At 40.6% G+C, this 27,696-nt stretch overlaps 1 protein-coding gene and 1 long non-coding RNA gene across 3 annotated transcripts in view; one reads left to right on the top strand and one right to left on the bottom strand.

Moving 5' to 3' along the window:
• The window catches only part of PPARGC1A (PPARG coactivator 1 alpha), a 363,672-nt gene that overhangs the window by 311,726 nt on the left and 24,250 nt on the right, over nt 1-27,696 (top strand). For both annotated transcript variants that reach the window (XM_086888438.1, XM_023925422.2), the window contains 5 exons: nt 20,699-20,893; nt 21,878-22,000; nt 22,898-23,102; nt 27,128-27,173; nt 27,282-27,355. In XM_086888438.1, coding sequence (XP_086744564.1) covers nt 20,699-20,893; nt 21,878-22,000; nt 22,898-23,102; nt 27,128-27,173; nt 27,282-27,355 — 643 coding nt within the window. The remainder of the gene's footprint in view (nt 1-20,698; nt 20,894-21,877; nt 22,001-22,897; nt 23,103-27,127; nt 27,174-27,281; nt 27,356-27,696) is intronic.
• Nucleotides 26-5,177, bottom strand: LOC111928145 (uncharacterized). The gene is made up of 3 exons (XR_002863931.2): nt 5,005-5,177; nt 1,419-1,625; nt 26-460 (listed from the first exon to the last, which is right to left on the bottom strand). It is a non-coding gene; the product is annotated as an uncharacterized LOC111928145 (long non-coding RNA).

The following is a 27,696-nucleotide window of genomic DNA, read 5'->3' as shown; positions in this document are numbered from 1 at the left end:
GCATTTGACCCTCCAGGCATACACAGAGGAGCAATATGCTTTTATTTTTACTTGTCTGGGGGAAACATATGCATTTTTGAAATTCTTTTTCTGGTTTTGTGTTTGCTTTACTGTTTTTTCTCTCACCAGGACTGGTGTGGATTTTCTTGGCTGTATTGACTGTCCTTAAAAGCCCAACAATCACTCTTCAGAAAAGTATGAAGACATCAGGCAAAACATTGGCAATTGTCACATCAATTGCATCTGGGAAAAAGCCAAAAAAACTTGTGGATTTTTTTCCTTAGCACTGCAGAAACAGTCATCCATTTCCAGTGAAAGGATGTCAAAGTGCTTCTGCTTGTATGTGATGGGAGTGTTGCCACGTCTCGTCATTCTCTTTGCTGTTGATCCCACTCTCCTATAGGAAGGGTCAGGTCAAATGCTTCTCTGAAGACCAAGTCTCCCATTTGCAGCAGGAAATCTCTCGGGCAGAGAGGATAATGTTACAAAACAGAGGCTAACGTTACAAAACAGCTCTGCTGCCTCTGGCGCAGTCTGGAGCATCACAGACCAATAACTCCTATCATGTCACTCTTGTGGCACCTTATTATCTATGTTTTTCTGTAAACCCGATCTGAGACTGTCATTACCAGTTTCAGGTAGGTGAACACCATCTGGGTGAAATAACCATGTACCAGTGATGGGCTGGAGGGGGCTCTTGTTAGTTAATCATCCCTACCTTCCCATTGATGAGTTAATTTGTCTGTTGAGCCATGGAGGAGCCCCCAAGAGCTCCCAGGAGCCCCTTGGTAAAATTCTGCGACAAATGGAAAGATAGGGATGATTTCACTCTTTTTGCTGGAGTCTTTGCTATCTATGATATTGCTAAATCATCCATAATGCATAACTTTCTATGCAATCTTTTTGTTACAGTTCTGGAGGCATATTACTTCTTTGTGCATTTACTTTTTAAACATTGCCACTGGATACCTAACCCTCCTGAAAATCTCATTCCATGAATTAAGGTTAACTTTTAAGTATTTGCATGTGGCCTTTTAGTAGTTGGCATGCCAAGTTCCGTGGCTGTGATGCTGGGCCGTACTCTTTTTTTTTTCTCCTTCAATTATTAAACACTGTCTTTATTACTTGTTTTGTGATAATGCCTAAGAACCCTGTAGTAGGGTTTTTAGGCATTATCACAAATCAAGTAAATAAAGACAGTGTTTAACAACTGAACACAGTTCAGTTATAATATTGAATATATATATACTGAATACATAGTTATAATGTAATAACTACAGTGTAGTAGGGGGAGAGTCTGTATGTACTAGTGACCAGCCCATCCCATTTTTATGCTGTGCGCTTTGAAGTCCATGGAAGGAGCAAAGAAGAAAAGAGCTAGTCTTTGGGGTTTATGAGTGAAGATAAACTCAACTTACTTTTCCTTCAGAGGCCTGTGAGCACTTTAACCAAACTCCTCTTCCTCCCAGGCAGCTGGAGGCAGTTACAGCCTGCTGAGCTTGCCCAGTCCAGGAAACAGCACAGGTCAGAGCTGCAGCTGTGTCAATGTGATGTGGGACTACCAAACCCAAGGAAAAGCTGCTTAAGTAGTATATCCAAACATGGAGACTTACTTATCTCCAAACCTGAGATGAAGAAGAAAACTAAATTAAAAAAATTTTAAAACTCAACTAGGCAAAAACCCGCAGAAGACTAGGAGCTAAGAAATGGAAGATGCTCCGGTCCCTTTGTAACTAGTCAGAGGGGGTGTGTTAGCTCTGATACAGTGTTCTTCAGCAGATCAGGGCGAGCTCTTGCAGGGCCATATATATGCCTCTGCATAGTGCTGATGGCTGCTGTGGGCGAATTTATTAGCTTTCACTCAATACTGATGTTCTTCCGAGGATCTCCTCTGAGTGAGAGCAAACCTCTCTCTCAGAGGAGCACAGGGACATAGAGAAGTGATGAAGGAATACTGGAGTAGATCTGGAAGAGTGAGTTGGGATCCTACTGGGCTATGAGCTCTAGCTAAAGATGACTAGTGTACCAAAGAGATTCCTGCAGAGTTAGTTGGTATCTCTGTATTGTGTTTTCAGAACTGTGCTGGGAAGGACTATTCGGCGATGTCCTGTATAGACACAAATGATTTCCAGGAATCTGTACTCCACTGCAGTTGGAATCACGTCAGGATCTCCACATTGGTCAGCTCAAGTCCAGTATGGTCAGAGCTAATAGACCACAGGGGGCTAATTCTCTGCTGGGTCACTAGCATCACTTTACAGAGCTGCTCCTGGTGTGTGCAGCTCTCTGAATTGAAGTGGTCCAGATGTGCTTGAGCTGCCTTTCTGTGGATGCCATCTGCACCCAAGAGGGCTTGTTATGGGAAGCCCCATGACGTGCAGAGGTTTTTCTCTTTCAGGATCTCTCACGTGATGAGACTTGAGAAACTTTGATTTTTAAACCAAGAGCTAAAAAAGGAAAGAGACATGCCCCTAAATTTAAGCCTGTAATAGTTCCTATTTACTAAACCATGTTTTTGAAAATGATGGATATATGTTCTTAAAGATATGTATGTCAGAAACTTCCTAATAAATTGCTTTCATGGGTATTAGTCGTTCCAGCTTGAAGCATCCAGGAATGCTGCCATCTGAGGGCTGCTATTCCGAGTTGCTCTATGCCCATAGCAGAACTTCAAACTGGACCCTTCCACTTGATCTCTCATTATTCTCTCCTGCATGTTCACTCCAGCTACCCTCCATCACTAGAATGATCACTATTTGCCACAGTTTCTGTCAGCTTGGATTTTTCCTTAAACCAAATTCACAGAGATGACAAAAATCCGCTCATGTGTCTTGTCCTTCCCTATACCTGCTTCTGGGAGTGTAGTGACAGATACCCAGTTTTATTGTGTGCCAGTGTTCCTTCTCTGTTTACAGCAGATTTAAGAGTTTACATTAGGCCACAGTGTTACCTCCCAGTTCCCCTAATTCTATCTGCTGGCAATCCCAGCTATGTGGCTGGGGTGGCTGCCCCTGTCCTAAAGGAATTTGTGTCAATTTCTGCAGGGACAAATCCTCCCTGTGCTAAACCGCTTTGCTGTATTTGCTCAAACTCAAATTTTGACAAAGGTGTTCTGTCCACATCCACCAGAAGAGATTGCTTTTTTTTCAGATGCACTTGGAGGTAGATGTGTTGGAAGCTGCCTGTATGTGGCTGATAACTGAGACTAAGCATCTATGTAGCACGATCCATGCCCTTTTCTAATTTGTCTTTGAATGACAAATGTGTCTTCACTGAGTCAGCAAAAGAAGAGATCCTACAGTAGAATTCATTGCCCTTCTATCCCTTTCAAAAGAGTGGCTAGGTTTTCCCAATTCCTCCCCAAAATCTGTCTTTAAAAGAACTCTTATAAAGACATCTCTCAAATGTATTGTGCAGAACTCCATTATATTCTCTAGTCATTTCTAATTCAGGCTCATAATGTGCTGTTATTTCTTTAGATTCCCTCTCAGCAATGCTGGTATATTCCAAATAAAAAAAATAAATAAATTAAAAATTTAAAATCTTTGTGAAAATCAAAGTTGTAGGGATTTGGAGATAGTCCACCTTTGTCTTCATCACTGTTCTCCCTAGAGAGTCAGCTCTTAAGAGCTGAGTGGGAATGACCTCAAAAAAGAAAAACAGATTTCATTAGAAACTTCTGCATTTCACACAGACAGTACTGTAGTATAATAACATGCTTTTTTTCTATAGCAAAGGAGTGAAAATGCTCACAGACTTGGAAAACTAGAAAATATTAAAATGTTTGAATACATCTGAATTGTTTCTGTGCAAAGAAAATGCAATTCCTGGTGCCAAATTTGTGCAGTCCAAAACTCCTGGAGATTTCTTTCTCCTGCTGCTTTGGATGTGTGCAGGTGTCCTTTCCGGGTTTTAAAGCTACGCAAGTAACGAAGGGTCAGGGCAACTTCACCTGGTGTTCTTCTCTGGAATCCAGTAATTGTTTTGCATTGGGGTAGTCGTGCCGAGAGATATTGGACAAACCCACTGGTTCAGACTCGGTAACTCTTGACTATCTTCCTATATTGTGTTCCATGATTTGGTTAGATTATATCTTATCTCTAACCTTCTTGCTTCAATAAACACACGATATCTAACTTGTCTTCTTCCACCTTATACACAAGGAAAACCATCAGCGCTTAATCTCTTGCTGGTGTTAATGGCACAATTCCTCATCCTAATTCCAGTTCACTCTGCCTGATATCCCACAAATGCCTTTGAGAAAAGCATTTTATCCCTGATACTGTGCCAAAGACACTTTCTTCCTTCATCACTGCTGTTTGATTTTCTATGGGACTTCATAATGACCTTTTTCAGGCTGTGGTAGATGACACAGTCTTACATACAAAAGTCTGCAAATGAGTGCCACATCCCAGGCTGTCACTTTGGCTCTGAAGGTCCCTGGCAGCAGATCCCTGATCCTGAGCTACTACTATAGTAAGCAAGTGTAGTCTCTTCACTAGCAAAGAAAAGAATGGGAAAAGTATACAGTAAAAAAAAAGGAAGTAACACAACACCTTTTTTTAATTTTCTTTTTCTGACTGGCAGGTGGTCACCCATTGCAGACACCCCATGCTCTGCCCTCCTGTAGGCTCTGCTCCTGGGGACCCTTACTCAGTACAGCTGCCATCATGGCAGCCTGATGGAAATCATCAGGGAATGCTTTTGTGATTATTTTTGGTTGCAATGACCATCCAAAGTCTGAAGTAAAATATTTTCCTACTTAGCTGTATAATAATTTGGGAACCTTCTAAGATGAAAGCTCTGCTGAACCCTCAGCTCACTTTCTCCTTCATATCATTCCTTGGGACAAACAAGTCAATATGATTATATGTACAGATAAAGACTTACCGTAGAGGCTTTGGATATTTTCTGGTTTTTGTATTCCCAAAGTAAGTTATGCAAAAAGAAAGCCCAACTCCAGCAATATATTTTGTGGGCCCTCTGTTTTTCCAAGACACTTACCGTGTTATTGTTCTATTACAGCATCTTCCTCCTGCATTTTGGGGGATTGGCCTGGCTTTTCATGTTAAAATGGATGGTCTCTGTGCTCACTTTTGAACTCAATCATGACTGTGTTCCTTTCCAGTGGTCCTGACTTCTCTCTTGCTATAGCCCTGATGTTCTCCCTAACATCTGCTACATCATAGAGGTGCCTTTGTCTTTCTGACAACAGTTACATCTTACACACCAGCCTTGTTCTGTGTCTGTTCACTACTCTCTTTGTGTCATCTTTCTCTGGAAAATTCCGTTCTGGAATGCTAGTATTACGTCAGAAAATATTGTGGTGACATTTTCTGTACAAAAACCAGCAAAATCACCAAGTTCTGTGAATGCACAAAATGAGCTTCTTAGCTGTGGGCTGTGACTCCAACACTCTTGACAACCATTTTTTCAGTCTTCTTCTGACAAATAGAAGTTCAGCTGAAAGTACTTAGGGATGGAGAATGTGTGCACTGTTGGTGCTGGTGAAATGTCCTCTGCTTGGAAGGGGGTGGTGGTGTTGCTCGTTGGAGCCCTGCCCTCCAGGGGCATGACTAAGGCCTACAGGCACTCTGACCAGGAGAAGCTGACTAATCTGTGAGCTTCAAATCCCCTTCTATAAAGCGAGGATTATAATCCTCCTTTCTTGATCTCTGTTTGATCTGTGAGTACTTTCTGCAGATACTTTCCCTTGAGATGTGACTGGAGATCATTCAGTGTAGTAGGGGTGTTTCCTTGGTAGTGCTGGCATGCTACTTAAAAATTCTAATTGCAGGAGATGGATAATAATGTTAATATTCATAATGAAGATGGAGCATGATTTTTGCTGTATGGCAGCAGAAGGAAAGGCTGAGAGATAGATATCTAAAATCACTGAGTGAATACTTCCAAAAACAGGACTTGCTCAGCAGCCAGGTGACAACAGACATGTTGTTTATTTGACAGAGAGTCTGTGAACTTAACTCCTGACTCAAAAAGAAAACTTGCTTCTCAAATGAAGACATATGGAGGGTTTTAATGGCAGCTTCAAGACATGTGGCTGGGTTATGCCACATGTCTTGTCTTTTGAGTTTAGAAAGACACAGGATGTATATCTGGTGAGTGAATCTGTGAATTCCACCACTATTTAAGAGTAAAAACATTCCTCACCCTGAAAAGAAAGTAAAAGAAAAATGGTGTCTGAGAGGACAAGCTCTACCATCTCCAAAGCAGTTGGATGCGATGTCTTCCCAGTAAGGGAAGACACTTCTGTTCAGCTGCATGGATGGCTTTTAGCTTGACCTTGCCCTGCTTTTCTGTATAGAAACTGGCTTCACTCAAAGTGAGATTTTAAAATTATGTTAAAAATTACTTATACTAAAGAGTTGCAGGGAAGGAAGAAGTACTGGAAAACATACTAAAATATGTGTCTGAATCAGTTTCCATTTGATAGTCTCGTTACAGCAATAATCTGGATGCCAAGACTGGTGTAGTACCAGGGGCATCATGTGGAAGGCAGTGGGCAGGAATCAGTGTGCAGAGGCCCTTGCTGCTTCAATCCTGTGATGTTCTGATCTGAGCTCGTACAGGGAGTACCCACAATGGTGTTATCTGCAGAGGTGCAAAGCTGAGGCAACAGCAGCAGCAGGGGTGTTACACCGCATGACTGCTTTCTGTGGTGATGTCTTTCAGACTGGCTGTAGCACGAGTGAAATGTATGTAAGGACAGAGAACATTTGTGCTTTGCTTTGGAGTTTTTTTGGGGTTTTTTTGGTACCTTGTCATGGTTTTCCGTGAGGAACAGATGAACAGGTATCCTGCTTAACAGAGCTTTAAGAGAAACTGCTTGTATCCTAAGAAACCCACCAAAATCTCAGTTTATGTGTTTTAAAGATGAGGTGGCTTCATTAAAGATTGTAGGATCTTGTAGTTTTACTCCAAAGGAAACACTGCTAGCTCCACAGTTCAGCTGGCAGGGATCTGTGCCAGACCGTGGAGCTTCAGTCATATGCACAAGTCTTCTTGTGGTACTAAAAATCATTTAGTTTTCTTCTAAAGTCATGGACAAGGAGCTAAAATTGTCTCACTCAAATATGCATTTTTGAATTTCAGAATTAAATGTAATAAAGGAGATTTTTATTTTTATTCTCTTTTGATGAGACACGCAATGAGAGCATGAGGATGCAGCATTAAAGTATCTTTTGATTTGCTATTTGCTATGTGTTAAACATTTATATTTCAAAGAAGCGTTTGTACCTATACTGAGTGTTTGGCAAATCCAACAGCTCATTAGATGTTAACAATAGCAACACTGCTAAATACAAAGGATTCATAGGCAAAATACCCCTCAGGCTATATCTCTGAGAGAAAAAATGGCAAATAGAATCAGAAACTAATTAAATAGTCAGCTAAAGCGAGCATAACTTAAAAAAAGCTCTAAAACTACCAAAAATGGAAACATATTACAGTTATCTGCATTCACAGTGCAGAACAAGTTTGGTAGTATTTAAGATAATTCTCTAGTGCCTGCTATTTTTAGTCCAAGGGTAAGCTTCTGTAAGAGCCTTTCAGCGTTGCATCCCTTTAACCTGGCCTAACAAGCTAAGCCAGTAAGCTGTCTGATTTCCGTCTTACAGGAGGCAAAGAGATAGCTGAAACAAACCATTTGTGGTGCAAACGCTCAGCCTATCTTGTCTTAAGAGCTTTCTTTGTATGGATTTTTTTTTTTTTTTCCAAATGTCTCAGTATTAAGCTTGCTTGTCAGAGACTAAATTGTCAGGCTTTGCTGTTTGGAAATGGTAGAAGCACAGGAATGAAAGGAAGATTTTATAGACTCAGCCTAATGGAAATAAACATTTCCGCATTGCCAATGGTGAAACCCGATCAGGGCAGTTTAAGCTATTGCTATTGATGTGTCTGAAGAAAAAGGAATGTATTTAGTTTTTCTTGGGGGAGGAAGGGCAGACATAAAGGGTCTGATTTCCTTCTCACTTACACTTAATCTGTCCTTGTTTAACTCCATCGGCTTTGCCAGGTTATGCTCTAACCCAAGGGAAGCCAAGCTGGAGTTGGCATTGTGCTCCCCGTGCCACCAGCACTCGGATTTACAGCACCCTTTGCCATCAAAATGGGCCAAGGCCAGATGCAGTTGTAAAATACTGTGGTGCTCATTGCACTCTGGTGTTTTGGTACTTCATGTGGGTAAGACTGCAATGTTGCTCACTTACGGGTAGCTAGTCCTTTTTTATTAGAAATACTCTGTGGTAGGGCGTCCTTTCCCCTACTCCCTCGTGTGCAGCTATGTTTACTTTCTTGTCTCCCTGCTTTCTCTTTCTCCCCCCTTTTCCCCTCCCTACCCCCAGTGCTATGTGTAATCTTTATGTACATTTACAAAACAGGATTTTATTGCTTCCTAAACATGAGTAGTCCCACCTGCTCCTCTCAGCCAGTTGAGCAAGGCTTGGACACTCTCATCTTGGAATCTTTTCAATCTGTAATGCCCTTCCACTCCTTCTTCACCCTCAATTTGGGTGCTGAAAGAGCAGGGAAAAATATCTCAGTACAAAGGGAGGCTAGGCTTCCTTAGCCAAGAAAAGTAGGCTGTGTTGAACCCGGTGATCTGCAGGGTCCCATCTCTGGTTTAGTATTCAAATGGTTTCAATTTTCTTATTATTCTTTGGGTTAGGCACATCCCATGGGGTTTTGGCTGTGAATTTAGCAGCTGTGCAGGCTCAAATTATAATTTGTGTTAGCTTCATCAGGGATAACTTCTAAACTGAAGATGCACTTGACATGAACAAATAATGTCAGTGTATTTCCAGTAGGGATTGCAAGCACAGCGTGTACCACTTTGTAGGCAAGATGAGCCCAAGTCACTTAAAAACTCAGTGTCTTAGTCGTTACAAGGCAGTGCTCAGCTGCAAAACCCACTTGGTTTTGGAGGAGAATTAGCCCTTGCTGGCCTGTGGCTGGACTGCTGTTAGTCCTGGTACAGATGCACAGTGTAGGAGCTGCTGTTCTCAGCTTAAGCATCAACATGCACATAGAGCAGAGGACCAGGTCCCTAGCTAATGTAAATCTGCATAGCTCTGTTAAAACCTGTGGAGAGGCCCTAATTTACTGCAGCTGAACATCTGTGTCTAAGTTCTTTTTCTTTTGGTTACCAGCAGGATTAAATAGAGGTACCCCAAATTATTTATTGTAGGTGCTGTGGCAGCATCTCAAAGCCCAGTGGTAGAGCAGGACATGGTTGTGAAAGGAGTTGTGTGAACACATAACAAAAAGACAGTCCCTGTCTAAAGGAACTTATGGCCTAATTAATAATGTTATTTAGTGCATTGTTAAGTACATCTGGACATGACTGCCTGTTCTGTGTCATCTTTTAAGAGGATGAAAAAAATATGCCCAGTTTGATTTTTGCCATTTCTGGTGGAAAAGGGACTGGTTAACATCAGTCCCTCATTAAAAAAAAAATGCAGTCTTTTACATCACACAGATGGAGGGCTCATGATCAGGAACATGCAGACTTTTAAAAGACTAGCAGAGAATGAGCAATAAATTCAGTCTTGACTAAGGAGTAAATAGAGGAGAGGCAACTACAGTGGGAACTGTAGTGTGCACCACAGTTTGCATGCAATACATAACTCTGCCAGACTGGTTGAGGGGAAATGGACATGGTAACGTAAACTAGCAAATTAGTTTTACATTTTATTGTCAACCCCATTTTATTAATATTATCTGTGAAGACTAGTGGGTTCCAGGAAGCTTAGAAACAAGCCAACAGTGGGCATGCCCTGGAGAAAACTGCAACAGATAGCTCTTCTGTGATTTTTTTTTTTATGTTTTCTGTTTTAAAATCACCATCTCTACTTTAAATTCTATTTGCATACACAAAATTGGATTAAAAAACAATAAAGTCTTAGCACTGAATGATAAATCAAGGAGATACATGGCTCAGGATATTATCAGACATGTACATATCTAAGTGTTTAACTGGTGGAAAATTCAGGTGCATCTCCTCATCCTGAAGGTTGTAGGGGTTTACCAGGTTTCACTGTTCAATCACTGCCTTTTGAGGTGAGGATTTATCTGCTTGCTGTGGGAGAGGCTTTCATTTTATTTTTGTGGGACTGTGAAGGCACTCTGAAAAGCCTGGCAAAATTCACCTGTGATCTGTGCTTTAAACCCTATACCTGCTAGTATGTTCCTTACTGTGGGATCTCCACATTCTCATTTGGTGCTTCATTATAAGGGAGCCTTTATTGCTTTCAGCCTAGGACACTCATAATACAGGTACCTGAGGTTTATTTTATCTATCTAAACCACCTCTCTAAATGGTATGTGTGTCAGTCAACACATCTGCTAGTATGTACAAAGAAGGAGGACATTGAAGGACATTGCTGTGCCATCTAAAAATAAGGTATAGCTACGCAGGTGAAATATACAGGGGAAATACATGTTCAGTCTTGTAAACAAGTTTTTATGCTGTGTCTGAGTAAACTCTTAACCAACTCAAACCAGATAGCTGCCATCCAGTTAAACTACAATAAAAAGTGATGGGAAGTCCAGATGTATTAATGATGTAGTGATCCACTCATGCTTCAACTGTAAGGGAAAACAGTGCTTTTCTTCCTGTGAGACATGACTTGTGTTTGTAATACCTGTTCAATGGGCATGTGTTAGGCTTGATGAAGCTGAACACGCTGAGAAATTAAAACATCATAAAAAGCATTTAATGAAGTTGATACTTTACAAATGCTAATTTCCAGGTCAAATTAAATTCCAATTTTCTAACAGTAAAAGCACCAGATAGAAGTGTCTTATTTTGTAGCTTAAAAAGGAATTTTTGGGTGTATATTTACACCCAAATATTGTTTATATTTTTATTTTGTGCACAAAAACAGTCTCCCCATAAATGAACAAAATTTAAAAATCTGTGAAAACTCCTCTCTGTTATATTGTGTATTATTTTACCTTTAAATTTGTATTTCTTTAGAGTCGTAAATCTCAAGATAGAAGTAGGGACGATTATAGACATCCTGACATATCCACTATAATTAAAACTAAAGGAAATGCAGCACTGAAATAGAGAATGAACAAAAGTGACAAGATAATGCTTCTTGTTGGCAAGGGAAGAGTCCATACTGCCACTCAAGTGCGGTTTTTAGAGATATTTGTCATGATAAAGAGGACAAACAAGTTTTTACATCAATTACATGTGTGAAATCAGCACTGCAAAATATATGTAGCTTTTTTTCTCCAGGATATGCTATGCTGCCTTACAAAGGTATATGAATGTTGAAAAATCTTATGTCAGTGCATAGAGAGATTAGTGTGGGCATGGACCATAAATCAAGTAAATAAATAAATCTGAGCAAGCAGTGCTTGACTCTTTGGACTGAAATACTGCTGACACTGTTGTTGAAAGCTCTGCAACAGGAGAGTCCCAAATGTCTTCCCTACCTTAAGCTGTACCCTGCATTTCCCTTCTTCCTTCTTTATACAAGACACACTCTGTATTAGAGCTTGTCCAGACTGGGGCCCCAGGATCTTTAACTCTCTACCATCCTGTATATTATTTATGTGCATAATAATAATTAAAAACCGCTGTCTGCGTTGCTGCTTAGGACCTTATTACACGCATGAGTGGCAGTCTGTGTGTGGGGAAGGGAAGGTGGGTGAGAGGAGCCATTTGCTGCTCCAAGTGGCAAAGCTTCTGGGTGGTGAGCTCAGAGACAGCCTGCCTAACCTCTCACAGCCTGGGCACTGAGCTACCCATGCAGGTCAGGCTACCTGTCCTGCATCCCCTGCACTCGCTCCTCTGCTCACCTGTGCTTCCCCAGCAGTTCTGGAAGACGGGGAACTTCACCTCCACCCCAGCTTCCCTGGCCTCACTCTTGCACAGTGAAGAAGAACTCACAGCCTTTCTTTTTACTGTGGCTCTTCATCAGGCGCTTTCTTTGTTTTGCACTTCTGCACTTCCCCTGCTCTTGGTTTTACCCACCAGAAACACAGAGGGAGTTTTGTGCTTCATTGTGCATCTCAAACCTAGCCCATTGTGGGCTGGACAAGACATGCCAGATCTTTTCCTGCTGCAGTTCCCCACCCATGAAGACCAGGTGGCCTTCGTGAGCACTGGACAAGACAACACAATAGTAATTCCATGGTGTGCCTCGCTCAGTATTACAGACACATGGTTCATTTACAGTGTCAAGTCCTGTAGAAGTTAAAAAGCCCCCCTGGGTGAGCTAACTCAGTAAGAAACATGGGTAGAGCATTTATTTAGTTATCAGCAAATTAGTCTATACAGTCAGCAAATGTTGAGGCCCAAACTGATGATTTGTTTTCAGGTGTTTTCTCAATATTGTGCTCAGGATCAAGTATAAATTGAATCGAGTGACCTTTTGATACTGAGTCAAATTGACTGCATTTGCAAAGATTCTGTGGTTTCACTTGCTATAAATTTTTGGTATTTGGTCTACACCCGGTGAAATGAATCCAGCACAGTATCTTATCATTGGTCCCTATAATACAGTCAATAGCACAATAGCTTCCCTGCAGATTGTTTTTTGTTTTATCTTTTCTCTGGAATCAAAGATTACTGTGATAGAGGGGAAGGATGCAGTTTACACAAATCAAATTGCAATGGCTTGTAAAATGTGGATGAATTTTGGTCAAAAGATGTAAAGCATGGGTTGTTAGCTAGATCCTCATGTTAGTGAGATGAGTAAGTCAATTAATAGTCTTCAGTTTATTATAAACTTAATTTTCAGGCTGTAATGGAAACTTCTGAACTGCAGCAACTCATTAGAAGTAATAAAAAATTACTTCTTTGACTTTGTGGTAGAAGAATATTCAGTAGACTTTTTTAAACTGACATGTTTCGCTTACAGCTGAAAGGTTAGATCATCCACTTGAAAAGGCAGTCCATCCCACAGGAGCTATGGTAGCATAACTTCCAGTGATACAAGGGCATGGTCTCAAAGAAAAGCCTATTTGTAGTGGCTCACTTACTTGGTCTGATCTGTGGTTTTCAGTTGTGATGCTTTAGTACCAAGTACTAGACAGAAGTTTTACAGTGTCAGGAGAGCATCTCACAGAGAGAAAGCAATCTGAGTTCAGTTACCAAGATTACATATAAAAACTTTCTGAGAAATAAGCAACATGTTGATAATGACGATGAAAAAATGTTTACTTTATTTTTATTTTATTATTCTATTCTAATTCTATTCTGTTCTGTTCCGTTCCATTCCATTCCATTTTAATTTTATGTTTTTATACCCTGAAGAGGGGAGGGGGAGCACGGATGCTGCTGGTGCTCCCATCTCCTTCAGCCTGTGGAGATTTAACAGATCCTTCCAGTGGTGCCATAATGTTCCTGGGAGCGATGCTGGGGGGTTGTGCCCCTCTGAGACCTAGCTCTGGATATTAGGCATTGCAGTACCTGCAGTGTGTAGAATCACAGTATTTATTTAACATTGTTTCTGTGGGAGAGCATTTTGGGATGCTAGAGCACATTGTTTTAAGTCTATATCTGGAGAAATCCAACTGGAGTGAAACTTTTATGTAAATATGGGCAAGTGTTTGGTCCTACATTCCATATGAAGGGCAGTGGGGCTGCTGAAATCAGAAGGCAGGCTCTGGATTCAAGTGGTCTTTGACTGCATGTGCATGTGAGGATATAGCTGTCTCCTTCAAGAAAAGAAAATATCTTGTTTCCTTTCCATACCCTAAAGGCATTTGCACAGGGGTGGTGATAATTAATCCCCATATTTCTACTTCATATAAAGAAATCTGACTGTAATTTTCTCCTAGTGGGACTCCATTTTGTTTTTAAAGATAATTGATAGCTCTGGACTTAAGCATTTCAATTATGGGAGTGTCTCTTGGGGACCAGAGTAACAGACCTTGGAAAGATGTTCTAATGCAAATGCATCATATGAATTTTTACTGTAAGACAATGCAGGACGCCTAAGGATTTGCAAAGCAGTTGAACAGTAAAATAAAAGCTGAGAAACTTCTTCAGATATATAAGGGCGTGGGACTGGTTGTGAGCAGGTAAGGTGGAACAAGTGGTTCACCACTTGGACCACTAATTCATCTTTGGCCCTGGGTAAGTTGAGGAGAAAGAAGTCCTTGCCTTGGACAGCACATGGAAAAGGCAGCAAAATCAACATGACAGCTCTGTGTGTGCCATGCCATGGCAGGTTGGCTCCTTCTGTACCAGAAGAGGAAAAATTTGGGCTTTCATCCTTTCATTCCCTTTCATCATCCTTGATTTCAGTTCTCTTTTTTCTCTGTCAGGAGTAAGACTACCAACCAGCCTGCGTCCTAATCCCTGTACATCTCCTACCCTCCCGGTGCCTCTGTCCAGCCTGTGGCTCCTTTTCCTCTTGTGACAAAGCTTGGTTTGTGGGGCCAGGGCTGAGACACCATCTGCCCCTACTCCTGCATATTAGTTGACAGGAGGTGCTCAGGGCCTGAGTGGTGTTGATGAGCTTTTCAGTGCCTCTGCATCCGTATGTGCAAAAAGGGGTGAATCTGTACCCCTCATTTCTTAAGGAAAAGACAATCTTATGGACATCCTTGCTCCAAAATTTGTCATTAAGGAATTAAGTCCTGTTGGAAATCCATGATGTGCTCACAAGTCATTTTTTTTTGTTTGAAACTAGTGCCATAATGTATTAGTATTTTTAGGTCACTCAGATATTTTCAGCTGGAGGACAATCTTTTATTTTCTTTTTTAATTGTGCTGTGAATAGGTCTTAGGCTGATGAGGAGAAATGAGTAGATATGTTGAAATGGTGATCTCTTGTGAGTTCTGGTACACCTGGCTGCTCTGAATTTCTTACCAAGCTGGGCTGCTGGAGTGGTGACAGCTTCTACAAGCTGTGGATCTGTCCTGAAGTTTCCTGGGCTTTTTATGAAGATGTGGCAAGCTGCCACTGCTCCCAGCTCCTTGGGGCTGTGGATTAATAAGGCAGTTTAGATCCTGATCTTTCAGTATGAATCACAATGGGGCCTTGCACTATTCAGATTGTCAGTAAAGAAACTTCAGAGCATCATCATTCATTTGCTGATTTCACTCCTTGAGATATAATCAGCAGAAGTTGTGCATGTACTAATCACAATTGAAAGGGAGAGGAGAAGTCACCCAAAGGGAAGATGTTAGAAATACTATTAATATTTTGAAAATATTTTCTAAAAGATGGGCTTGACCCTCTTCTGGAATGGATCAGCATACCTGTGCTGATGACAAGAGCTACAGGATAATCCTGAGTCAGGACATCTGCACACTGGCTTCAGGGTTTTCTAGAAGAGATCACAGAAACACAGGTGGAAAGGGACCACTGTGGGTCAGCTGGACCAACCTCCCTGCTCAAGCAGGGCCATCCTACAGCATGTGGCACAGGTCTGCATCCAGAGTGTTCTTGAATATCTCCAGAGACAAAAACTGCACAACCTCTCTGGGCAACCTATTCCAGTACTCTTGTCATTCAGAGTAAGTAAGTTCTTCTTCATGTTCAGGTAGAACTTCCTGTGCATCAATTTTTGCCCATTGTCTCTTGTCCTATTGCTTGACACCTCTGAGCAGAGCCTGGCTCCATCCTCCTGGCACCCTCCCTGCAGATACTGACAGACATTGGTGAGCTGCCCTTTCATTTGTGTCTTCTCGAGGCTCAGTTCCCTCAGCCTGTCCTTTAACAGAGATGCTCCAGTTCCTTCATCATCTTTGTCACCCTCCACTGCACCTGCTCCAGGAGCTCCCTGTCTCTTTACTGAGGAGCCCAGAACTGGACACAGCACTCCAGATGCCCCTCACCAGGGCTGAGTAGAGGGGCAGGATCACCTCCCTTGACCTGCTGTCAGTGTTCTCCCTAATGCAGCCCAGGGTACCATTGGCTCTCTTGGCCACAAGGGCACTGGGGGCTCATGGACACTTGGTGTCCACCAGGTCCTTCTTGCAGAGCTGGGCTTTCCAGCAGTTTGGCCCCAAGCCTGTACTGGTCCCTGGGATTATTCTTCCCTAGGTGCAGGATCCTGCATTTGCCTTTGTGGAATTTCAGATGGTTCCTTTCTGCCCATCTCTCCAACCTGTCCACGTCCTTCTGAAGGGCTGCACATCACTCAGGGGGATCAAGCTTTGGGCTCAAAGCTTCTCCCAGCTTTGTGTCATCCATGAACTTGCTGAGGAAGCATCTGGACCTTCATCCAAGTCATTGATGAATAAATTAAACAGTTCTGGGCCCAGTATTGAACCCTGGGGGACACCATTAGTGACAGGCCTCCAACTAGAGCCCGGGACACTGATTACAGCCCTCTGCTATCTGCTGTTCAGACAGTTCTCAATCCGCCTCATTGTTCACTCATACGACCCAGACTTCCTGAGTTTGCCTATGTGGATGTTGCAAGAGACAGTGTCAAAAGCCTTGCTGAAGTCAAGTAGACAATATGCACTGCTCTCCCCTCATCCATCCAGGTAGTTGTTTCATCATAGAAGGCAATCAGGTTGGTCAAGCATGATTTATTTATCTTTAGTGAAACCATGCTTGACCTCTGATCACCTTTGTGTGATCCATGTGGATATAGATGGCCCCCAGAATGAGGTTCTCCATAACCTTTTCAGGGATCGAGACTGACTGGCCGGTCATTCCGTGGGTGGGCCACTATTGTGGGATACCACTCATGACCCCACTCATGATTCCTTGCCATTTTTGAAGACTGGGGTGACATTTGCTTTCTTGCAGTCCTCAGATACCTTTCCTGATCTCCATGACCTTTCAAAGGTGACCATGAAGCAGCCTCACTGTGTTGTCTGCCAGCTCTCTCCAGCATTCATGGATGTGTTCTGTCAGGGCCCATGGACTTGTGGATTTCATGTTTTCCTAGGTTTTCTCTAACCCAGTCTAATGGTAATGACAGAGATTTTAAAATGTCGCATGATTTTTTCAAAGGAGAAAAATTTAAGGATAAATTACTGCTTTGCTTCCTATATTCACCCTAAAGAGATGCCTGTGAATGGCAACATGGACAAGCCTCTGTTACAGCTCAGGTTTTGGCCTCTATGGCCTCTGTGTTACTTGCCAACAAGTAACAGGTATTACAGATGTAAAATGCTAACCACAGGGTGAACCCAGATCCATCAATAGTCAGAAAAAGCAAAAGAGAAGAAATCATCAGGGGTAGAGGATTTAAATACCTTTGCGTGGGTAAATTATCAACTCATTTCACTGGCCAAGGAGAGAATATCTCTGGAGACATTTTACTGAAGGCAGAAATGCAATTAGATTGTTACACAACTATTACAGTGTTTTCAGACAGAAAATTATTTTTAGTGCTGCAGAAATACTAAAGTATTAGAGAAAAGCATGTAAAAGCAGAGAAGAACACAGTTAGAAGCTTTCCATGGTGTTTGGACTCCTAGATTACTCACGTTTGAGGATTGGTTGGTGTTCTGGCAGGTTACCTCTGTTGCAATCACCCATAAAGAGTGACATAAATGCCAAATTTTTCCTTTCAGAGCTAATGGCATTCTGGATATGCTGGAAATTTCTTTTGTCAGAAACCCAGAAGCACATGCATTCAGTGTCATACTTGTGTTCCTAGCCTTCTTCATATGGGTGAAAATTTACAGGGATCAAAACATCTCTGGCCCCAATGTCTTTATGCTAACATAATGGTGTGATTTGGAAGAGATGCATAACTGCTTCTGCATTAAAAAGGGAAGTTAGTATGCAGTCATTATGAATTGTTTTCATAAAAGTTTAATAATTGCATATATTTGCTATGCAGCTTTGCATTTGAGATTATCCTCTGGTCCTTTTTCTTACACACTGTAGTTCATTTAGGTAGTCTAAATACCTTGGATCTGCTCCTAAAAAGAGAAGCAAATCCTTCTTGTGGGATCCTGCATGAAGGTAGGGACATGGTAGAATCAGTTCCAGAGAGCACACGGCGCATTCTCAGGCCTCAGCAGAGGTAGAAGGTGCTCAGCTCCTCCTGTCCCTCTGAGCCTGTGTGATGAGCAGGTTGGATGCCAGTCTGGAATGTGAACTTCTGCAGTGACAGTGCTGAAACTGTGAAAGAGCCTGCATTTGGCCATGGTGTTGCTTCTCCCCAGTGCTGTCAACACCAAGACTCAGGCTGCAATAGCAAAGGAGAAGGCTGCTGCTTCAGTGATTATTGCTTAGACGTTGATGTACCCAACCATCTCTCCCCCTGCATCTCTCCTCAGCCACATTTTTGCTGTATCTAATAATTGTGTTTCTTTATAAACAGTAATTTAGGACAATTAGGAACAATAGCATAGTTAAACCTTTAAAAGGTTATCTAGCAATGTCATTTTCTTGACTAATGTGTTCCTGCTGCCATGTCGTTTGTGAATAGACATGTGTTAGCCAGCTAGTGTGCTTCATCTGTGGTGACTTTGATTTATTTGCTCTGTAAATTGGGACTGAAGCAATAATGGAAAGTGACATTAATTGTTTAACAGAGTCCTCTTTGTCACATCCTCTGCTTTCTCTGGGGTGTTTGAATGTTGAAACTTGTACAAAACTAATTGAAATTGCTGTGATGAGGACCGGTGTCTGCTCAACTTTCTGTTCTTGAATGTCAGTGCACTTGAATGTCTGTTTAAAGCATGAGAGTTGAGTAGCTAACAGCAAATATCAGGTTTTTTCCTAGCATGGTATTATTAAAGAAGGCATTCTCTGTTAGAAATAGCAACACTTCCAGCTTTGTTGTCAGCTTTATGAGATGCAAGGCTCAGCAGTGTGCCCCACCAGCCAGAATTGCTGAAAAAGTTCCTCATATAAGGCTGGGGGTCAGGCAGCCAAACCAGCTCATGGACACCCTAGGCTTGAGGGCTGGCTCTCACACCATTCATCACACCACCTGTGAGGGACTTGAAATGCCATTGGGAAAGAACACTGGTCACATTATTTCTTGCCCAATAATGCCTATTCTTGCTATTCTAGAAGTGACACCATAATTTTCCTCTTTTCCTCTCAGAAAGTGGCTGTGAGAAGATGGATTTGAAGCGTCATTTTATTTGTCACCTTTCTGCCTTTCCATCCTCTACACACTGAATTATTAGAGCTGTATGCATATGTCTGCTTAGTATGGTGGAAATCACCTGATACCAAAATTTGGATACTTTTTCTCAGTGGCCAAGTGCCTTTAAGCCTTTTAAATAAATGCTTCTCCTTACCTTAGTTTGCCTGAGTATTTATTTGTTTCTTGGAGATGATGCTGTAAGCACCAGAACAGTTTGTGCTCTGTCTTAGCTTTCTAGCTCAAAGGCAGCTTTTATGTTAGAAGCCGTGAGGTGTGATTTGGCAAAGAAGCCTAGCTGGAGCAATTATCTGTCTGGTTTATGATCATCTCTGTACAGAGTCTGCTAGATAAAAGTATTACTGAAAAAGTCATGCTAAGGGGATGCCCAGATCCACTTGATTATTTTTTTTCCAAAGTGTAACTTGGCAATGTTTTGCTGTTGCCTTTTTTAATTTTTTTTTTTATTATTGTTTATTTGTCTTGCTAGTTCACTTTTACACTTTGAGATTTGAACTTAGCTGAAATTTTTTCACAGTGGGAACCTGGAACATGATGAGCTACTCTGAAGCTGATGGAAGGTGGAAAAACTCCCAATTTGATATCACTTGAATCAGTGAAAGGCTTTTCATTTACTTCGATGGCGCTAGGATCAGCCTAGGAGTCCTAGATAATTGATCTGTCAAGATCAATTTCCAATCTTTCTGAAAAATAAATATAATGATTTTTACACAGTTCTATTTCTCAGTTCTAACTCTCAGCACTCAAAATATCTGTATCTTAATATACAGTAGGGACTATATTTCATTAAAAAATCAGAAGGCACTTAAATTTGCTCAATTTGACAAAAGAACTCTTGTTGCTGAAATAAGATACAAATTAACATTGCAGCCACGTCTGATTAGAAATTAATCTACTTTTTATAATTGCAGTTGGAATTTGATAAATGCATACAATAGTGCATTGAGCACTCAAATGACATAACTCGAAAGGACAACTTCAGAGGCCACCTGCCTAATACGTTTCTTTAAAAGAAACCCCAAACAACCTGTCATTTACCATGTGAGTGCTGCTGGCTATTCTTACACCAGAATACTCAGGAATGAGAAGCTGTTCATTTGGTTTTGCAGTAAGGATTTGCAGAAGCGTGGAAGGGAAACCCTTACTCGCTTACACTGGACCATATATGTGAATGAGGTTTTCTGTATTTTACTGTGATTCATTTTGGTGTCCTGATTAGCTGTCTGATTCTTGTAATTTTGTCAGGTCAATTAGCTGGTCTTCAGTGTTGAAGAGCAAAAGAAAGAGACAGTCTGGGCTGACACCATCATTAGGTGTCAGCATTTTAGGCTCATCCTGTAATACAATCCCCTGGATGATTACTTACCATTGTTAATACCTGATTTAAAAAAAAAAAGAATTGTGGAAGCAAGGTAAACCAGCAATACACTACGAGTGCAAAGAGATTTCTTTTGAACAGAGATGGACCATTTTATTGTACCTGGTTACATTGTCTGAGATTCTGTTGCAGGTTTCTGTTTCAAGGGTCGGTTTGACCAGGTGCTGTCCGCTTGTTCACATACAGAGACATCGTTTTGTTCCTTTTCTCACCTGGTTCCTCTTTTTGTTTTGTCCTCTCCCACAGAAGATAGATGAAGAGAACGAGGCAAACTTGCTAGCTGTTCTCACTGAAACACTGGACAGCATCCCTGTGGATGAGGATGGATTGCCTTCGTTTGATGCACTGACAGATGGAGATGTGACCAACGAAAATGCCGCTAGTCCCTCCCCAATGCCCGACGGCACCCCTCCAACTCAGGAGGCAGAAGAGCCGTCTCTAGTAAGAACCCTTCCTACTGTTTAACAGGAATTGGATGTGCCTCTGGCTACCCGCTGCATGGGTATGATGTAGTCACAGTAAGGTCTGGACTTTTCATTTAGACTGGAGAGGAAAATCAAGTAAAGAACGGAAAATAAAGCGGGGGAAAACCCCCCACCAAATAGCCATAGGATGATTAATATGGCAGTCTATTAAAAAGTTGTTGAAAAGGTTGTTTTTGAAAGTCTTACGCTAATGGGGCTGACACTTTTGCTTATCATTCTATTCAGATAAGTCGGGGTAATGGTTCTTAATTCATATTTCATTTCTCGGGGCTCTTTTTGTTGTGTATGTTTAGATATCATTTTTGGTGATCTGTGAAGAAAGGCCCAGTGAGTCAGTTGGGATGCAGGGCTGATTTTATGTCTTTAACATTGATTTGACCAGTAAGCACCAGCTTAGTGCTAACCAGGGCAAAACTGAACCTTGGATGAGGATGTGGGTGAAACATTATATGCATTTTGTTCAGTAAATCTAGTCTGTGATGTGATTCTGTTTCTGCTGAAAGCCTCTTATCACTGGTTTCAGTGGGAACAGAGCCAGGTACCTGAATCTTGACGCTGTATCTGTTAGACTGTTAATGTCTCTGTGTAGATCAGAGGCCTCTTCATGTCATACAGATCACTGAGAATTTCATTTTGCCATGCATTCAGAAATCTGAGATCCCTGTTATTTCTGCTTGTCCTGCAGTATACTGCAGTAAAGGGAACAGAAATGTGCTGCCAAGACAGAAGAAAATGAAATCTCTTTACTCTGAGGAATATCAGAATATCAGAATATCAGAATATTAGAAATATAAAATTTTTGTTTTATTGTACTTTGCTTGCTGAAATCAATATGACTAACTTTAAGGAACTATACAAAAATGTTGATAAGTCATTTTAATCCATAGATGTGTAACTTTACTTTTTTCCTTCCACTTCCCTTTCCCTGATGTGTTTGTAGCTTAAGAAGCTCTTGCTGGCTCCAGCCAACACTCAGCTAAATTACAATGAATGCAGTGGTCTCAGCACACAAAACCATGCAAACACTAATCACAGGATCAGAACAAGCCCTGTGGTTGTTAAGGTACAAACTTAATCTTTATAATAAGAAAGAAAAAGAGTGTGTAACAAGGTCTTTTATGCTTTTAGCGATCAAACAAGCAGTAGATCTGAATGTATTTTATTAATATGCTTACTATCTTGCAAGTAATTTTTAAAAAATGTGAGTTACGGACTGGGTTCATCTGAGAATCATCTGAGCTCTTTTATGCTCTGAATATTTCATTTGTGCCTTTTCTCTTGGCAGAGTTCAGCTGTAGTCACACCGTCTGTTACTCTTACCTACTTTACTGATACACAGAGTAGGACGGGGTGTGATAAAATTTGCTGATGGTCTGGTGTTGTTTATGAGTGACTCCAGGATGTGGGACTGCCATTTTCCCAGCTGTCTGAGCTAAGACAAATGACACTGGATTCTTGGCAAAAGATGTATATTAGACATTGATTGGATGGAATGGGGGGCTTAGACATAATTCTGTTAGCAGGGAATATTAAACAATGTTTGTCTTGCCATTCAGTGTAACTGAAAACGGGCCATTTAGGGGTACTTAAGAGAGTTGTGAATACTAGGCCCAAGCAATCAGCAGCAAATTAAGGTTTAAACCAGCTTATTTTTTTGTTCACAGTAAAGGCGCTGTAGGGTCTTGTTAGTTACATGTTGCTGAGTAGGAACATTGCAATGTAGGAGAAATGAAATAAAAAGCTGCATAAATGTCATTTAGGAATTTTAAATGTAATTTTCTTTCCTTGTTCTGCAAACAGTTATTCACAGCTCATAGATCTAGTACACTTAGACTGAACACTTCATTGAAAATCTCATCTCTTCAGAAAACCTATATCCATTCTGATAAGGTTCAGCTCACTAATTTTAGCTTTATTTTATTTTATTATTTTATTTTATTTTATTCTACCCTGTTTTAAGACTGAGAATTCATGGAGCAATAAAGCGAAGAGCATTTGTCAACAGCAAAAGCCTCAAAGACGTCCCTGCTCTGAACTTCTCAAATATCTGACTACGAATGATGATCCTCCTCAGACCAAACCAGCAGAGAACAGGAACAGCAGCAAAGAGAAATGCACCTCCAAAAGGAAGCCCCATCTGCAGTCTCAGACAAATCATCTGCAGGGTAGGTGTGGGACTGCAGAATACAGCTTTGGTACCAGCAGTAAGGCTGGGAAGCTGAAGTACCATGTTTGGGAATGCTCTCAATACTCCTGTTCTTTGGATTAGTATTGGAAATCCAGCATCTCTTCTGTGTAAAGAGAATTTTAAAACAGTGTAATGAAGTTGGAATTAGTTAGCTAGATTTAGCTTTTAGACATATTTGATCCTTTTATTTATTGCCCCAAGCCTCAGAAAAGGATCTCAGGAAAAGTTTAACAAATACCGTATGGTAATGTACCAAGCTAGCTGGAGATACTTATTCACAGAGAACTGTACCACCAAGAAATCATTATACCCCTAAACAAGCTCGGCAGGCCAGTTCATTAGTGAGCTGCTTTCTCTTTTGCTGGAGTAAAACTGAAGGCATTGTTAACCTGCCACATAGCCCTTAAGAGACAATAAATAGTGCTCTCACTGCTACAGAGAAAACAATAAATGTGTCATTCCTGTTAAAGCTGGAATGCTGGTTTGTAATTTTATTTTGTAAATAGTTGAAAGTTTAGATGCCATCCTGATATTTCTCTCTTGTTTTTGGATTCTTTATGGTCAAAACTTAACACTTGTGTTGACTTTCAGTGTCCCCGAATTGTAAAAAACTGGTCTCTATTACAAGTAGCTTCTGTGACAGAGATGCCAGAACTTAAAGCCCTCTCTCTCACTTTTTCTCCTCTCTTCCCATGTCTGTTTTCCCAAGATAAAGGAAAGCTGTAAAAGCTTACGAACCCAAAGGGAGTTTTTTTTAAGTTATTGCTGCTTTAAAATACATCTATGTATTTATGTTGACCTGGGATTTGGAAGGCTATGTGCCTGTCTCAGACACATCAGTGCAAATCCTGGATGACTCCACTAAAGTCAATGGGAGTTCCCTGTCTGCAACAGAGATCAGGATGTGACCCTAAATGTGTTGCTTGGTATTTTCAAAGCAACAGATGTAAACTGTATGTTATTTCTTCTTTTCCTCTCCTTTTTTCTTGCATTTCAGCCTCCATCAAATCTGTTTTCTCATTCTGCACTAGGAAGTATAAGCAAATGTAATAAAAATAATCTTCCCTTCCTGTCACTTAATATTGTTCTTGCAGCTGCACATTCTGACATTCTAAGTATGGGTTTTCTCCACTGTGGTCTCAAATTATCTGAGCAATACTTCTCATAAGAAGGAAATCCAACTGCCCCTAAAGCTTCCTTATGCCAACTGCCACTCCTCCTGGGTGGCTTCAGCAGTCTGCTTTCACAGCAGAATCCAGACTGAGCTCTACATGTGAAACCTGGGTCTGTTACCTCAATGGTACAGAAAAACAGAACTGCCAGAAGTTACAGTAACACTGTTGGATGTTAAGGTGGTAGGTGATGAGGTGTATTGTGTACAACATGCCATATGCACGTGTGTAGTATACCCATACATAGATGTGTGTGCACACAAACATATATGCAGATTATAAAGTCTTTCTATTCAGATCAGAGCTGCTTTTTTTCCCCAGCTGAGCAATTGTGTAGATTCAGTTTGAAGAGTCAGAGCACACTGGGTTCTGGAAACAGCATGGAGGAGAGGTTACAAAAGTCCAGAGGGACACAGAGCTAACAACTGTGATTTTAGTGGTCTTACAGGTGAATTTACAGGGAGAGAGAAATTACCTTCTTCTTTAATTTTCCTGTACCTTAATTTAAAGGCTTGTGAAATGTTGTTTTTTCAGCAAATTTGCCTCATACACCAATATATAGCTTCAATATCAATGGATTTGCATATAAAACAAATACAAGAATATAATGCTTTCAGCTTGGACAGTCAATTCATGCAGAATCAACCTGGCAAATTTAACTGATATTTGCAGACCTGCAGTCATTGGTTCATACATTTAATCAAAAGCCAAGAAAATTGACTCCTTTTGTTTTAAAAAAAAACTGTCACAGTCTGAGATTTTCTTTCAAAGTTAGGGAAAACTCACAAAGGGTAAGTGGAATGTTATTTTCCTTTAGGGTTACTGTTGCAAACATATTGCAAACCCACGGGAATGTCCACAAACGCATTCATGCCAAAGATCATCTGTGGTTTTGCACTGAAATTTGCCCATGAGGAAACGTAGTTCTTTTGAACCTGAATGTTTTCAATTTACAGGGACAAGCAACTTGATGTGAACTCTTTTTAATAAGAAAAAAACAGACCACAGTAGACCTTGAAACTCTAATAAACAGGCACCATGGAAAATGACAGTGCCTTGGCTAAATATTTACACTATCAATAGCTGTATGTGAGTATGAATCCTTTGCAGAAAGAGTGTTTGGTCAAGCTCTTGCCTAGGAATAAGAAAACTGATGGGTGTTTTGGTATGCGAACTTCTCAGTGGGAGAGATCAGTGATATCTGCCTAAAATTAATACATGGGAGTGTGAGATAATGCCTTGATTCTGTGCCCATCTCTGGCAGATTTGCACTGTGCCTCAGTGCTTCAGAATTGAATATGTGTATATTCTGATGTGGGACTAATTTATGGGACTAATAAGAGCTAGAAGGACAGTTTTTAGAGACGTAAATATCTTTTACACATTCAGCTTCCTTAGCCTAAATTGGTTAAGAGTGTGCAGATTTTTTTAAAAAAAAGAAAAAAGAAACATTTGTATAAAACTTTATTCCAGAGCTTTACTGCAAGATCTGGGTTTTTTTAAGCCAGTTTTACCTCTAGGTAGCCACAGGCAAACATTAGTATTCCTAGATGTATATAAATTAGACACAAAGATGTGTCAGGTTACATTCAGTTTTACTGCACCTGGTGTAATGCACAAATCAGTGGCTGTGCTGGACCAGACAAATAACTCACTGAGGTGCATCTCCTCACTCCAGCAGTGACTTCTGAGGAAGGTGAACCTGAGGTGAACACCTGAGCTTCCATTCCTAACTTTCATATGGGGAGGAGAGGAAACAATGTGCAGCTCTTGATAATTGAGTTAATTTTTTAAAAAACATTATATTACTTCAAGAATGCTCTAGAGCATATAAAAGTAATCAATTTGCATATAAAATCCCTTAATGTTGATGGGAGCTCCAAGCCTGTAATGAATATGAAATATGCAGTAGTGACACTCTGGACAAAAGATCTGCAGTGCAGGAGTGTTCAAGGGGAACATTTTGTCTTAAGTAATTAATCTGCAGAAGAGATCCCCTGCTGTTGTTCTTGCTACAATGCTCTCTGTGTTTAAAACATCAATCTAACTTCTGAAAAGTAAAATTTGCAAGTACTGTAATTTTTAATTTTAAAGGAATCTTAATTGTATTACAGTATCCTGGTTCTTCGCTTGCTCTGAGAAAATAGAGTTTTGCATGAGTAAAAGCTGCAAAGACTTACATTTTGACAGCCAGAGCTTTGTTTTTTGCTTATGTTGGGATTGTAGTGCTGAGAGCTTCAACCCCATTTTAACCATCTGTGACTATGTCCATGGTTTGTCATAGTTTGCAGGCTAATTTGCAAAAATTTGGACTGTAACTGGTTGGACTCTGGCCTCATAGAAACAACCTATTCTCAGTGCTATATATAAAATTGTATCTTGTAGAAGTAAAATTAACTGAATATTCATAACGTTCTGTTACTTTGTAGTTATTCTGCTGCTCCTGTTTCCAAATAAAACGTGAACTGTAGTCTAAATTAACAGTGGGAGAAATAACATTTTCACAGTATATCCTGTGAGTTCTTCATTGATTTTTAACATGTACCACTCTTCTGAAAGGGTCTTGTCATTTGGATTGTGTACTGTATTTCAGAGGTAGGGTAATTGATGTATATAATTGTTGAAGTTTAGATACCCTTTTGGTACTAGTTAATAAGGAATCAGGATGAGTCCCTATTTATCTGAGATACACTGAAATGGCAATTGAACTATCAGAGCTTGGCCCTAAATGACTACCACAGGATTCCAATGCCTAAGTATAAAGAAATGTTTACAGCATACTGTACAGAGTGTTTAAATATTGCATAATTGTTTTCTTTTTTTACTTTAGCCAAACCAACAAGTTTATCACTTCCATTGACACCCGAGTCACCAAAGTAAGTACTAAAAAGTGCAAACATTTATAAAAGGGAGGGGGGTTCAGTAGATTTTGGCTACAGCAACTCCATTTCAGCTTGTTTTTATAAATGTGCCCTGTCTTCCAGTGATCCCAAGGGTTCCCCATTTGAGAACAAGACTATTGAACAAACCTTAAGTGTGGAACTCTCTGGAACTGCAGGTGAGAAATGCAGAATGATGGCTCTTCCTTTAAGCATGGCTTGTGTGTGTTTGTTTACTTTAATATACCACAGGTATGCTGAGATCTCACAGAAGTCTCCAGCAGATTCACTTCAGTGCACTTTAGCATTACTTTTTATCCAGCTACCTGAGAAGCAATGTGTTTGAAAATACGGCTCCAAACCTACACAGGAGAGCATAATTTCTGAGAAAATATGAATGAAACCATTTATCTGTTATATTTCTCCATTTCCACATAGATTTGTGTACTGCTGAGCACCATCTTTCAAAGACAAAACCCAGAGCACAGTGTAATAGATGTTACAGATGTAAAAGTTATGT

Source organism: Cyanistes caeruleus, chromosome 5 (assembly GCF_971803275.1).
Source record: "Cyanistes caeruleus chromosome 5, bCyaCae1.hap1.1, whole genome shotgun sequence".
Lineage (NCBI taxonomy): Eukaryota > Metazoa > Chordata > Aves > Passeriformes > Paridae > Cyanistes > Cyanistes caeruleus.
This window is presented reverse-complemented; position numbering and strand designations above follow the sequence as displayed.